Source organism: Denticeps clupeoides, chromosome 14 (assembly GCF_900700375.1).
Source record: "Denticeps clupeoides chromosome 14, fDenClu1.1, whole genome shotgun sequence".
NCBI lineage: Eukaryota > Metazoa > Chordata > Actinopteri > Clupeiformes > Denticipitidae > Denticeps > Denticeps clupeoides.
The window spans coordinates 15,114,942-15,128,108 of record NC_041720.1 but is presented as its reverse complement, the minus strand read 5'-3'; the positions used below and the strand labels follow the sequence as shown (position 1 = coordinate 15,128,108).

Genomic DNA, 13,167 nt, shown 5'->3' with positions numbered 1-13,167 from the left:
ACTGATAGTTTTTACAAAATCTAGATGTAATTGGAAAGTAGAACTAAAAAATGTGTTGTCCTTCTGCGCCATGAGAGCTGCTGGGGGGGGGGGGGGGGGTTGGTGCTCGCCCAGGGTGCCAAACAGGCTGGGTTTCGCCCCTTTCTGTGACGTCACTGAGTCACTTTTATGTGTGAGGAGCAGTACTTCTTAGTGCTGTGTGATTCATAATTCACCCGGGTTAATGAACCGGACCCATGAAATAACTCATGAGTCACAAACCTGAAGTCTCAATTGAACCAAATCCTTTGAGTCCTAACTACACCATGTCTAAATTGTAATTCCCATCAATACATCTTACAATCGCACATAAAAAAACCATAAAAGTTACATAACTTACAGTTTCTTTGCACCATCTGAATCGTTCACAGATGGGTTAGTCCTCCCCGGTTCCTCTGGATGGAATCACTCAGAGATTCGGGTTGGCGTTACTAACCCGAGTCAGTGGATCCGGCAGTTCCTCTGGAAGGAATCGCTCAAAGATTCAGGTTAGCGTTACTAATCCGACTCAGTGGATCCGGCGGTTCCTCTGGAAGGAATCGCTCAAAGATTCAGGTTAGCGTTACTAATCCGACTCAGTGGATCCTGCGGTTCCTCTGGAAGGAATCGCTCAAAGATTCAGGTTAGCGTTACTAATCCGACTCAGTGGATCCGGCGGTTCCTCTGGAAGGAATCGCTCAAAGATTCAGGTTAGCGTTACTAATCCGACTCAGTGGATCCTGCGGTTCCTCTGGAAGGAATCGCTCAAAGATTCAGGTTAGCGTTACTAACCCGACTCGGTGGATCCGGCGGTTCCACTGGATGGAATCGCTCAGAGATTCGGGTTAGCTTTACTAACCCAAGTCAGTGGATCCGGCGGTTCCTCTGGCCGGAAATACTGACTCAAGTGACTCATGCACGCAGATCAGTTTACTGAGTGACTCTGATGGAGCCGGATCCGACTATTACAGTGCTAGTATTTCTACCAGCACTTTACTTTCAGTTGGAACGTGGTACAGAAAAATAGACCATTGTGCTAGAAATAATCCATTACTGATACCAACTTGGTATTGATAGTATCGATATTTAGGATCAATCAGCATATCCCTTAAAATACAAGAAAAGCAATGACAAAGTCTGGGTACATTTTATTGTTCCCCATAATGACAAGTGTTTTTTATTAGATTTTTATTTGATTTTAATGATTATATGGCCATGGTCATGTCGATAAACATTTTACATTGTAACTGTTGTCCACTACTCGACCAATAAGAATGAATCATAAAGTTACACCTAATTGTGCACTAAAACAAAAAATGCACTTGTATTTTACCATTGAATGTTGACTTTCTTATGAGGTTTGTGAATTGTTTTACAGTAAGGGGCAAGCAAATAGTTTGCCCATCTCGACAGTTTTGACAGCAGACATGGCTTCATTATTGTACTTTAACATAAGCAGTGGTCTTACGCCGGAACTTTTTCACTTCAAGGCTCCACAGGGTAGGGTTGTGCTAACATCAGCTCCTTTTAATAGGCCATATAAAACTGTATGAAAAAGAAAAGAACCTACCATATACGTCAGTGCCAACTGGTCTGGCACGCAGCTGTTGCGCTCTATTCATAAAATATATTCCCTTCTTTGGCATAAAAATCAACCCTATCACATCTCTAACAAGTCGTTTTTTTTTCTTTCTTCATCTTTTCCTCTGTTCTGAATGAACACATATGGCAGAGATATATGGAGACACTTTGACACAATGGGTCTTTTTATTTTTTTTATTGTATTCAATCGCCCCGTAGCAATGATGGGCCGTGTCTTTGATGTAAACGGGCTTCCTGAGCATCTACTCGGTTGTTAATCGGGGGTCAGAATGACTTACAGGCTGATACCTGCTCGCAGCGTTAATGGCAAACAGCAGCTTCCTGAAAGCTGCTGTTTTCTTTTTCACTAACGTGAGCACTGACAAACTCACATGACTTATGATTACTGTATTCATTACACTGCAGTTGGAATCAGAGATGCTAATAAAAAGAAGTGCAGCAACATTTACCGATGCATTACGTTTCTCAATATCATCGCGATGATGGTGACATCACACGATCTCAACATTTGATATGTTGGAGGACGGCCTTCTGTGATACGATCACGAAGTGTCATGGTACAGTTTAAAAAGTCCCTGATGACCAAAGAAATAAGTATAACCCTGTATTGCCGACATTTTTGTCACACCCCTAGTGGTTTTAACAATGGTGGATCAGCGCTGCTGAACCTGAGCCATTATCTGTGTTGTGGTAACAGTGGTGAAAGTGAAAGTCAGATTAAAAATGAGCCTGCTAGTAGGTTTTCTGACACACCTGCTCCGCCCTGTGCTTGTTTTCGCACCCTCCCTGCCTTTAAGACGCCGAGTCGTCCGGTCCAGGGTTGCCCGCCAGGGCCGACGGGGTAATATTATCTGGAAACTCTGCATTTCTAATGAATCGACTCATTATAGCACCATTTGCTCTTAATGAACAGCTTAATTAAGAGGAGGCCCCCGTTCTGCGTGAATTGAAGGCCGAGGATAGACGACTGACAATGTGAACACTGTGGCTTGGTAACACTGGACACATTTTCCCCCTAACACTAATTATTCCTTTTTTGCAAATGATCTTATTTTATGCGCTCATAGTTATATGCCCATTTTAAGCCACCAAAGTTGCAGAGTCAGCTTCCATCCACATCTATTGGCTTGTTTATTGTCCTTTTTAGACCAATTTTTCGTTTTTGCTGCAGCCTGCAATGCAGACACTGACAAGTCCAGAACAGGAAGTCTGTTATTAATGTGTTTATGTATTTAATAGAGCCTGATGGCTGCCAGATGAATACTGAAGGATGCATGCTTGCATTTTAGCTCACCGCCACAAGTTTTTTTAATTAAAAAAAAAAAAAAAAAAGAGGACAAAGAAGGTGTTGAAACACCACCCGGCTGGTGTTTTGCCGAAACATCTGTGCGCAAGTGTCCTGAGTGTGCCGACAGTCCTCATACTTCATTTGGGCCACACACTGCTTTCTCTCACCGGGCAGAGTAGCTGATAAATGCGTCAGGTTTTAGCACGATAAATGCTTATTGGCTAGACGCACATAACACTGTAGGACAGCATTTTTTTTTTCAGGCCTTGACACTGTGTGATTAGCGATGAGGTCGAATCCTGTGGTTCCCATTGTGTTTAATAAGATGACGGCTTCGCTTCAGCCTGTGGTCTGCCACTGTGTGTGTGTGTGTGTGTGTGTGTGTGTGTGTGTGCACCACTACTCCAGGTTTTTTTTTTTTAGCAGCACCTAATAGCTCTCATTATAAGTCATTTCCACTAAAAGACTGGGTGGAGTCGGTTAAAGCAGCGTGCCGTTGCGAGCGTTGTGTGATTACTCGCTCAATGCGAGACTGTCATGCTCCAAAAACCCTCGGGTATTTCTCTTGCTCCTCCCGAATGGATGAATCGCTTTAACGGTGACCCACGGAAGAGCTAAAGGTCGCCACTGATCTGTTCAATTGCACAGTGTGATCACATGGACAACGGCCCTTTTCAATACCAGTTAAAGCTGCTTAATCCCAGATTTAGCCCAAATTATTCTATAGGCTAATTTAGATGCACTACTGTCCACAGTTGTTTATATATATATATATATATATATATACACACACACACACACACACACACACACACACACACACACACAAAATTAAAATGGAAAATTAAAATGACATCCAATTTTCAAAACAGCATGCATGAGTACTTAATTTTGTCTTTATGTCCGACTTTGAGGTCATTGGCGTTAGCTAAAGAAGCGTTCTTCATCAAGGGCAAATCAACCATCTTTAAATGTGAACATGGTCAAAAGTACTCATCAGATGGTTGGCTTCGTGTGTAAGGAAACATGGGATGATGGGAGAAAGAGGCGGGTCCTGCCTGATTGTGCCTATCCATTTTCGACCCTTATTACTTTACTGTGTTTTTTTCAGAATCGATCATTTTAAAAACTCTTAGCACTTGGTTTTTGTCTTTCATTCTTTTTTAAAAATGTGTTGTCACTTCTGGCATATCTTCTCATGATCTAATGTTTTTGGGACTCAATGGATCAGATCAGCATGAAAGATTGTGTGATGTGTGGTATCCTGTGGTACCCGCCTATGAACCAGAAGGCCCAGGTTCAAACCCCACTTGCTATCATTGTTTCCCTGAGCAAGACACTTGACATTGAGGGGGACTGTCCCTGTAACTTCTGATTGTTGTTCTGTATAAGGGCAATGCATGTAAATGTAATGTGAAGCTACGATTCTTGGTCCCAGGTTTGAGGGTGAGAGACCCTGCCCTGTGTCTGAAGACCCAGTATGGACCCAGTAAAGCACCCATGAACTAGTTTTTAAGAGTGAGTGTAGGGAACGTTGTTATAATGTGTATTATAACTTAAATAACTTAACTAGGCTCTTATATATATAAAAAAACAGTTCTAAACCAAAAGAATTAGGTGTATTGTTTTTTGTAATATTTCCTGGCGTAGCACAATATCTACAAGCCATTTTGAAAGGAATTATAGTTTTGTTGTGCCGTATTGTTTCCTCTGTATTTCGATATGTTTCTTAATTTGTGCCTTACTATGTTGCTGCCAAAACTGATTGCTCCTGCATGAAAACCCACTTTTATATAAAACCCAAGATATACAAGAGCATTAAACATGATGCTGCATTTTGTTTGCACTGCCGTGGCCACAACGGGTAATTTTGCTACAGAAAACAGCAAAGGGGTTTTGCTGGACGTTCCTCGAATTACAGCTGATTTGTGACATAAATGAGTTACAGATCATCAAATTAAGGGCCAGGGAAAATGCGGACGCGTCTATGTTCACATGTCCTCCATTATGGCTGCATTTCCAGAGGAAAACAGAAAACAGAAAGAAACGGAACTTAAAAAAAAAAAACGAATTAGAAAACCGCTCCGGTGAAATCGCAAGTCAGTCTGAGGACCGTCTACGAGGTTGCGCGAAGAGGCGCCGGGTGGTGCCAGCGATGAGTTAAAGAGAGTGGGCGCCTTGAGACGGGCCTGCGTCTGCTTAAAAGAGCCCCCACATTCAGAACATGAGTTCTTTATGAAGACAGCGCAGGAAATGCTGCTCTGCTACCAGTTAGACTGCTTTAACATGAGGACAGAGGTGACGATGGAGTGCGTCTGTGGTTTCGGAGTGGCTGAAATTCTTATGTTGTGTGTGTGTGTGTGTGTGTGTGTGTGTGTGTGTCTACCCTTTCCCTGCCTGGCTCGCTTCCTAGCCAGGCTGAAATGCAAAGACCACACAGATGCCTGGCAGGCCTCCACCGCAGTTTTTTGGATCCGACGCTTCCCCCCCCCCTCCCTTTCCCCAGTTTTCTGACTTCTTCCCTGCACTTATTTCGACTCCTGATGAGGAAGGGCGCCTGGCTGTCACCCATGTTCTTTTCGGTGCCTGCTCTTTTTTTTGCGGCCTGTCACTCAACATTACCCATATACCCTTCCACATATCGAATGAAATTAAGATCGCTCATTAAAAGCAAATGCTGTGAGTTATACTGCATCCGTAATTGACTTTATTTGCCTATAAATGCATTGGTTCCTGGTTACATTTGTTGCAGTAAATGTTTCCAAATTAAATAAAGCCCAAAACTGTACGCTTCTCTCGTGGGATTTGGTAGGTGTCTTTCTAAATTTGACTGGATGGTTCCATTCTTTTGCTTTTTTTAAGACTTTGACTACTCATGTCAGTAAAAAATGGCCGTCTGGTATGGTTTGCATCTATGTAAAAAGGAAAAAAAAACATTCACAATGCAAAAACCTGGTGTTGTTAATTTTTTGATTGAAGTATGTCTCTCACGATTGTCAATAATTGTCAGTAATGTTGTGAAGGCGGTGTAAGACCTTGGGATGTCACACTGGGGAATTTTCTCTTCTATTTCTTCTGACAGAATGACCAGCACATATATTTCTCGATTCATTTCTTTATATGGTACAAACGAAATTAACCAGAAGAAATGAACCCATCCCTGTTTTTATGAAGACAAGAAACTACCAATCAGTAAGAAAAAAAACAAGTGCTCAGCTTATTGCATGGGATGAATCCAACTGGTTTGAATCATCATACAGATGTATATATATATTTTTAAACTGATTCATGATGCATCACTGTTCAAGTACAGTTTGTAGAACAGCGTTCATATTCGGAATGTTGGGAATTCATCTGAACCTGTGTAGTCTGATCTCGGCACAAGAGATCTGCTCATTATTAGCTGTGGGTTAGGCCTTATGCTGAAGATGAAGATCTCTGGCTTCTGGTTACAGTGGTAATGTTACTTGGTTGGAGTGTCGAGGGAGAGATTGGATCTGTGGTGGTAAGAGATGGTATCTCCAACTGGCAATATCTGGGTTGCTTCCTGCATGGTCTGTCCAACATCTGGCATCATATGCAGGCCTCTACTGGGAAAGAACTGAGACACCTCACCCCGTTGTCTCAGGGATGATGGGAATTTTTCAGGCCCTCCCTTGGGAACTGATATCATTCCCTGAGTCCGTGGGTAGAGTTGTTTGTGATAAAACTGCTGACTCAGTTTGCTTTTGGAGGGGAGTTGTAGGTGTAGGAGGCTGGGTTTGGACATTTGGACACATTTCAGAATGCATTTCCTTTAGTCCTTCCATTAGTTTGTTCTGTCTGCGTGAGTATTTGATTCTGTTCTGGTTAGCATTAATGTGTAATTCACAGGCAGTGCCGGTTGTGAGCCATTTATAAGGTAAATCCATCATATGCAATATGTAACTGTACAGAGTTATACATACAGAATAATTGTGCAAGCCACAGAGTAGCAAAGAATATACTGTTTGTAACTATTGGTTCACGCTGAAACATGAGACAAGATGACATTTGGAGAAAGCCAGCAGATGCACAGTATAAAAAAAAAAAGCTAATAAATAAAATAAAATAATAATAATGTAATAACATACGGAATAGAATTCACTGTGAGAGAGTATGCACAGTCCAACTGTACACTGTATTATTATATTATTAAATGCTAAAAATGTGGGAAAATATATTAAGACAAATTTTTATTTTGTACTATCCATGGGTAACATCTTTGATTTGTCACTTTCTGAATCAGAGTGATTATTTAAGGATGAACGTGTGCAATACACATTAATTTGAATTCAAGTATATTTATTTATAGCATATCAATATGCGTATTCATGTAACAATAGCTCTACCAAAATATACATTGTGGAAAATGGACATTTGGAAAAAGTTTTTATTTCTAACATATTCCAGATTAGGTGTACATGTTTATCAGTTAAAAAAACAAGCAATGAAACTACCCTGATGAATAAAATAGATTTCCTTTAAAAACCCCATGAATAAAAATTGGGGGGAAAAAAATTCCATCTGTAATTACATTTAAAGCTACCACGTTATAAATGATCCCTCTTGCAGTACCGCGGAAGTCACTGCTGAGAAAAGTTCATGCCAATATGTGAGCTTTTTCATCGTTTTCTGTAAATGTTCCCCACTTTATTCTTACTGAGAACAAACAAAACATTGTCCGATGTAGATCTGTGTACAGTAATAAAGTGTAGATCTTTCTTAAATATAATGGATTGTACCGTTCCATTCTCCTTCTCTCACGCATTCTCACTTTTTTTTTTTTTTAAAGACATTTGACTAACCGTCTTTTCCCACAGACGAGGGCCTTCTCACTTCTCCTCATGTGTCACTTGGGTTCTCTCTTTGTTCTGAAGCGCAGTCAGGTTAGGCCAGATTCTGAGGTAGCTGCCCATTATCTGTGCCAACTGGATGCAGGCCAACTTCAGCAATATTTTTTTCTTGTTTCCGTCTATTCCCCCCACTCTTTCTGTCTTTCTTTCTTTCTTTCTTTCTTTCTTTTGCTGTTTGATATTTACTTCATAGCATTTTTTCTTTTAGGAACCTTTGTGGAGGCCAGACAGAGACATTTTAAAGAAAGGGGCCGGCACGCCCCACTTCATGTCCCTCTCTCCCGTCCCTCATATCCAGCAGGCAGCGCGCACCTGTGGGCCTTTTAAAAGGGCTTTTTATAGCCATTCGGCCCTGTCGACCCGGGTGTTTACTGTGTGTGTATGTGCGTGCATCTTGGCGTGAGAAGTAGTGTTTACGGTGGGGGGGGGGTGGGGGGTATGGCTGCTTTTGTTCTTGCAGAGTGGGACACATAAAAGGCGGCCCTCTGCGCTAAACCGAGGCGTGCATGCAGAATGTTGCCCAGAGAGCGGTGTGCTGTACAGACGGTGGGAGCGAGCGAATCCCAGAAAGCCAGCTGTAATTTTGGTTGAGCCAGAGGGAGGAACGTTATGATGGAGTCCCGGTCGCGAGGACAGAGGAGGCCATTGTTTACGGGCGGAGGGCCTGTAATTGGCGACAGTGAAGTGACGGAATTGTTGTGGTGACAGCTTGCGGTTTTTCAAGTTTTTTTTTTTTTTTCCCGTGGTAGGGCACCGGCAGAAGCTTGACGACTCCCCAAAGTCCGGCCTGTTCTCTGACCGCCTGGGGGACCTGGAACGAATTCGGCAGACCACCATGAGAGTGGCCGTGCCAACGCAGGGGCCGCGGCCCGCCCTCACCTCTGGCCCAAACTCCTTCTCACCCCAGGGTCAGACGCAGATATCGGGTAAGAACCCGGACAAATTCAAACCGTCTGTCTTATCATGACAAGTCGTGTTCGTGGCTCGAATGATCCAGTGTAACACGGAGCTGTAGGGCCGGGGTGAGAGGATACGGTTGCGCTGTAACCGTATCTCTGGTGTCTGGGTCACTATTACTTACTGAACACTATTACTCACTTACTTCGGCCATTTCGTGTGGACATGTAAGATAGATAGATAGATACATACATGCATAAATTGATTTTAACATTTATCTGCCTCAACTGCTTAACATACCTAACATACATTCTTTTTCACCTATTTTCAGCAGGCAGTTTCTTTCAAAATATCAAACAGAAATCCTCCCAATCTGGCAACACAAAACACATCTGGCAACACTGCTTATTTCCAGTTTATGTCCTTGTTCTAAAAACTGTTCAAACCTAATTTACATATTATTATTACCTAATATAATCAGATTATTCTTGAGCACATCCAAGGGGCTGACGACTTGAAAATATACCCCATAGATTTAGGGGGTTTTAATGCGTACATCTTTCCTCTCAGATCCACGCCAGTCCCAGTCCTCACCTCCGTGGTCGTATGATCAGACGTACCCCTCCTACCTGAGTCCCATGGCCTCCCCGTCTGTCCACTCCACCACCCCCCTCTCTTCAAGCCGAGGTACAGGCCTGCCTGCCATCAGCGATGTGCCCCGTCGCCTGCCAGGTACCTACACACGTCTTTAACACAAACACAGTGCCCATTACATTTCGTTTTAATGCCAAAGGGGTAATCTCTCTCTTCAGCGTAGATAACATGTAATAAAGGTGCCGTCTGCACTGGACATTTTAAAAATTGCCCCAGCTTCCAATCACTTCCCATCACTTTGCACATGATTTTCCACCCACACAAACATTCCAGTACGCCTACACGAAGATGCGCACGTACCAACAGCCACATAATACACACCCCTCCAGCACTCACCAGATTATAGACTCCCACCCTTTAATTGGTTGAATCCGGTACTGGCACCATGTGCGCTGAAATGCGGAAGTGTACTCAGATATCACTGCTGTCACCCTGCAGGATTTCATTTACTTCCTTTTTCAGTACAATCAAAGACACACAAAGGGGGAAGTTTGAGTCTGTCCCAGATATTCCAGTCCAGCAGATCACTAATGTTTTGCAGTTGATTATAGGAAGTCATAAATCTGTATTGTGATCAATTTTCTATTAGCATTTTCTACATTTATGTTTGTGTTCTAATATTTTATGTAGTTCAGTTCTAAACAGTTAACCGTATAGATAGTTAAGCCAGTTGCAGACCGGGGTGATGGGATGTATGGGACGTGACTGTGCTGGGATGTGATGATCCCGCTGTGGTAGCTGCTGTCAGAGTTGAATTTGTTTGAACTTTGACCTCTGCGGATCAAGGCTCTCAAACCAAGATGGCGGAGAGATGGATTGTAGCAGCGATTACAAGTCGATTGGGCTTATTTAATTCCACCTTATCGTCTTACCATGAGGAAAAACGTGCATACACCAGGAGAGTTTTCTGGTTGAGCGGGGGAGCGGAGCGTCTTCATTAACAAAAATGCGAGGATTTATCCTCAGTGGTGACAAAATAGTCATTTACTACATATCCCCCACCCCTACACAAAATAGCTGAAACTACTGCACCTTAACTCAAGCACTCTTAATTGAGACATGCGTTCCTTATTACCTTCTCTGAAGTATATTCTGAGTCTGCCTGCTGAATCTATTCTGAAAATATCATAGGAACACAAAAATACCAAACTGGCAATGGAATTCTGCATTTTGACACCTCTTCTTCATAATTGTGGATTATTAAAATCTGCTCCTGTCGTTACCGTCACACAGCATCCTTCAGTACGTCCGACCTCTCGAGTGTGTTAGCAGACATGACAGAGCAGCATGGGCAAAACCAAGCCCGACATTCATATTAAAATTGCTCGAATTCAACCACATCACCAGGCAAACTAGTAAACATTATGAATACGCTGCCCTTTACATTGCTTTTGTTCAACATTAAGTTATTTAATTAAGTTATTTAAACCATGCCAAGTCCTTGTTCTACTACCTGGTTGTTAGAATGTTCAAATTGGTCGTAAAATCCTCCATAACCATACATACATATGACATCTCTGCTCCAAAAAGGGTCTGTTTGCAATTTGTAATTTTTCAATGACTTATTCAATGAGCCTTTATTTGTCCCTATGTAATTGAATATTAAACAGGGACGTTTGGTAACTTTGAGTGTACTGTACTGCTATGAGGACTGCTATGAGCTCTGTGATTCTTTACCATGACTTATTGGTGAGTTCCACCATCTTCTGTTGTGTTCTGAGCGAGAAAGTAATTAAGTCTGATGCTCCTCCTGGCCTGGCTTTCCACGAACTGCCAACGTTTTGGCAGAAGAGCAGCGCCTTTAATCACTTGCAGCCATTGTGACTGTGCAGGAAAGCAGGGGTGTGAAGAAAAAGAAAGTAAAGAGTGAGCAGGAAAGGGAACGAAGGCGAGAAGATTCCATCTGGCACTCAGACAAACAGGTGTACGGAAGTTTTCTTTTTTTAAAGCACGCAAATACAAATTAGCTGGCAAATTGTGCCATGCTAACACTTAACTGGATTTTAGATTTCCCAGCATGCCATTTCAGAACTATTTTAGCATGAAGAGGCTTTATTTGTTCGACAAAGGTCTGCTATTTTCCCAGACTATGTTATTATAGATCCTGCGGCCTTGTTATTTAACATATTAAACGCTGGTTTTTCTCTCGAAGGCTTGCCAGGGGGAAAAAATCTTATTTTTTTACACCAGGGTTAAAAAAGAAAGAAAAACACTTTCATGGGGTGCCAAAAGTCTAGTTTGCTCTTTTGGTGGTGCCATACTACAATTCTTTAAAATTATCCTACTACCATGAAACAGAAGAAAAGTCAGGTCCGCTTATAAATAATTTCATTAATGTACAGAACTCTATTCTATTAGAACTGTATTATTATAAATTGGGGCGGGACAACAAACTGATTATATGTGTATATAATCACACATTATCAATATGTTGCTTTACAGCATCATTGTATTCAAGTTGGCCAAAATTGTACTTTAAGGGATTTTTTAAAAATGTGACTATTGTGATAGAAATTGTGTCACAGATTGCTGTTATTATTAAATGATACTGAATATTATATAATGAGTTATTACGGATATGTAATTGCACTAGGTTCCATTGGCCATGATTCCTACCCCTCCTCATTACTGAAAAGCTTTTTAACAGCAGAGAGAAGTGAAAGTGATCCATGGGATATCAGAGACATTCATTGGAGATGGAGGCGAACGCCTTGACTTTTATTAATTCATTATATTTGTGTCTTTTTATGCAATGTATCATTTATAAATTGAGAAGAAATTTCAAGGTATTGATATGTATTGTGTATCATGATATAGCATTAAATATTACAATATTAGTTTTAGGTCATATTGCCCAGCTCTAATTTTGTGTGATATTTTATGTAATTTCGGTATCTGGCAACACTGCTTGCACGGCACTCAACCCTGTTTCCTGCACTCGTATGTTCATAGATTTAAGAAGTGAGTCTTGTGGCATAAGGGGTTCAAAGTGGGGCCACCAGAACTAACAGATTTCCTCTTTAGCACAATCAAATTGTTACATGCAGATGTCACACGAATGGGTTGTAGGTGTGTTGGCACAGCGCGTAGTGTTGTAACTACAAATCACACTCGGCGGTAAAAATTCTCCCTCGTCTTTAAAGAGACGAAAAGAGGAAAGGCCACATTTCAGTGGGACACGAAACACATGCCTGTAATTCCCACAGTCCCTCGCACCTCCCTCTCCGCATGTGTTTGGATGCAGACCGGGTGACACGAGGGACGCCTAGTGATTGATGATAAAGAGTGGAGCGCTTTTAAAATGATGAGGTGGGGCGCATCACTTTTCCCTGCGCTCTCACTTTTTCTGGCTCAGTCCCCCGCTAGTAGCAGTCTTTTGTGGTTTCTCGGGTGGATGTGGAATAAAGGGAAATGGCGGGCAGAGGGACCCCCCCCCTTTTTTTTTTTCTAACAGAGATACCAGCTGCCACATCAGAGGTGGACCTGGGCTTTCCCCATCTAGATAAATCTTCAACCTCTAAATGTTTCCAAATGGCCTTTAATGTATCCAAATTGCACATTGTGCCCGCGCTGCAAGCACCACGTCGCACTGAATAAATACACCCACGCGTACACACACACACACACACACACTCCCGCCGCACACAAACACACATCTTCAAACACTCGGCCCCTTAAATGTATACGAGGCATAAACATGCGCAGGCACACTTGCACGGGCGCCTAAATATCTTCACAGATGAGGGCCATAACCAGATCAGATGCAGTTGCAGGCGCATGAATACTCATGCACACACGTGCGTCCCTTCCCATTCTACAGCGAGCCCTGATGGA

General features: G+C 42.2%; 1 protein-coding gene across 2 annotated transcripts in view; it reads left to right on the top strand.

Annotated features, from left to right (window-relative positions):
* runx2b (RUNX family transcription factor 2b) overlaps positions 1 to 13,167 on the top strand; it is a 37,753-nt gene that overhangs the window by 21,617 nt on the left and 2,969 nt on the right. For both annotated transcript variants that reach the window (XM_028953073.1, XM_028953074.1), the window contains exons 6-7: positions 8,532 to 8,708; positions 9,250 to 9,411. In XM_028953073.1, the coding sequence (XP_028808906.1) occupies positions 8,532 to 8,708; positions 9,250 to 9,411 (339 nt within the window). The remainder of the gene's footprint in view (positions 1 to 8,531; positions 8,709 to 9,249; positions 9,412 to 13,167) is intronic.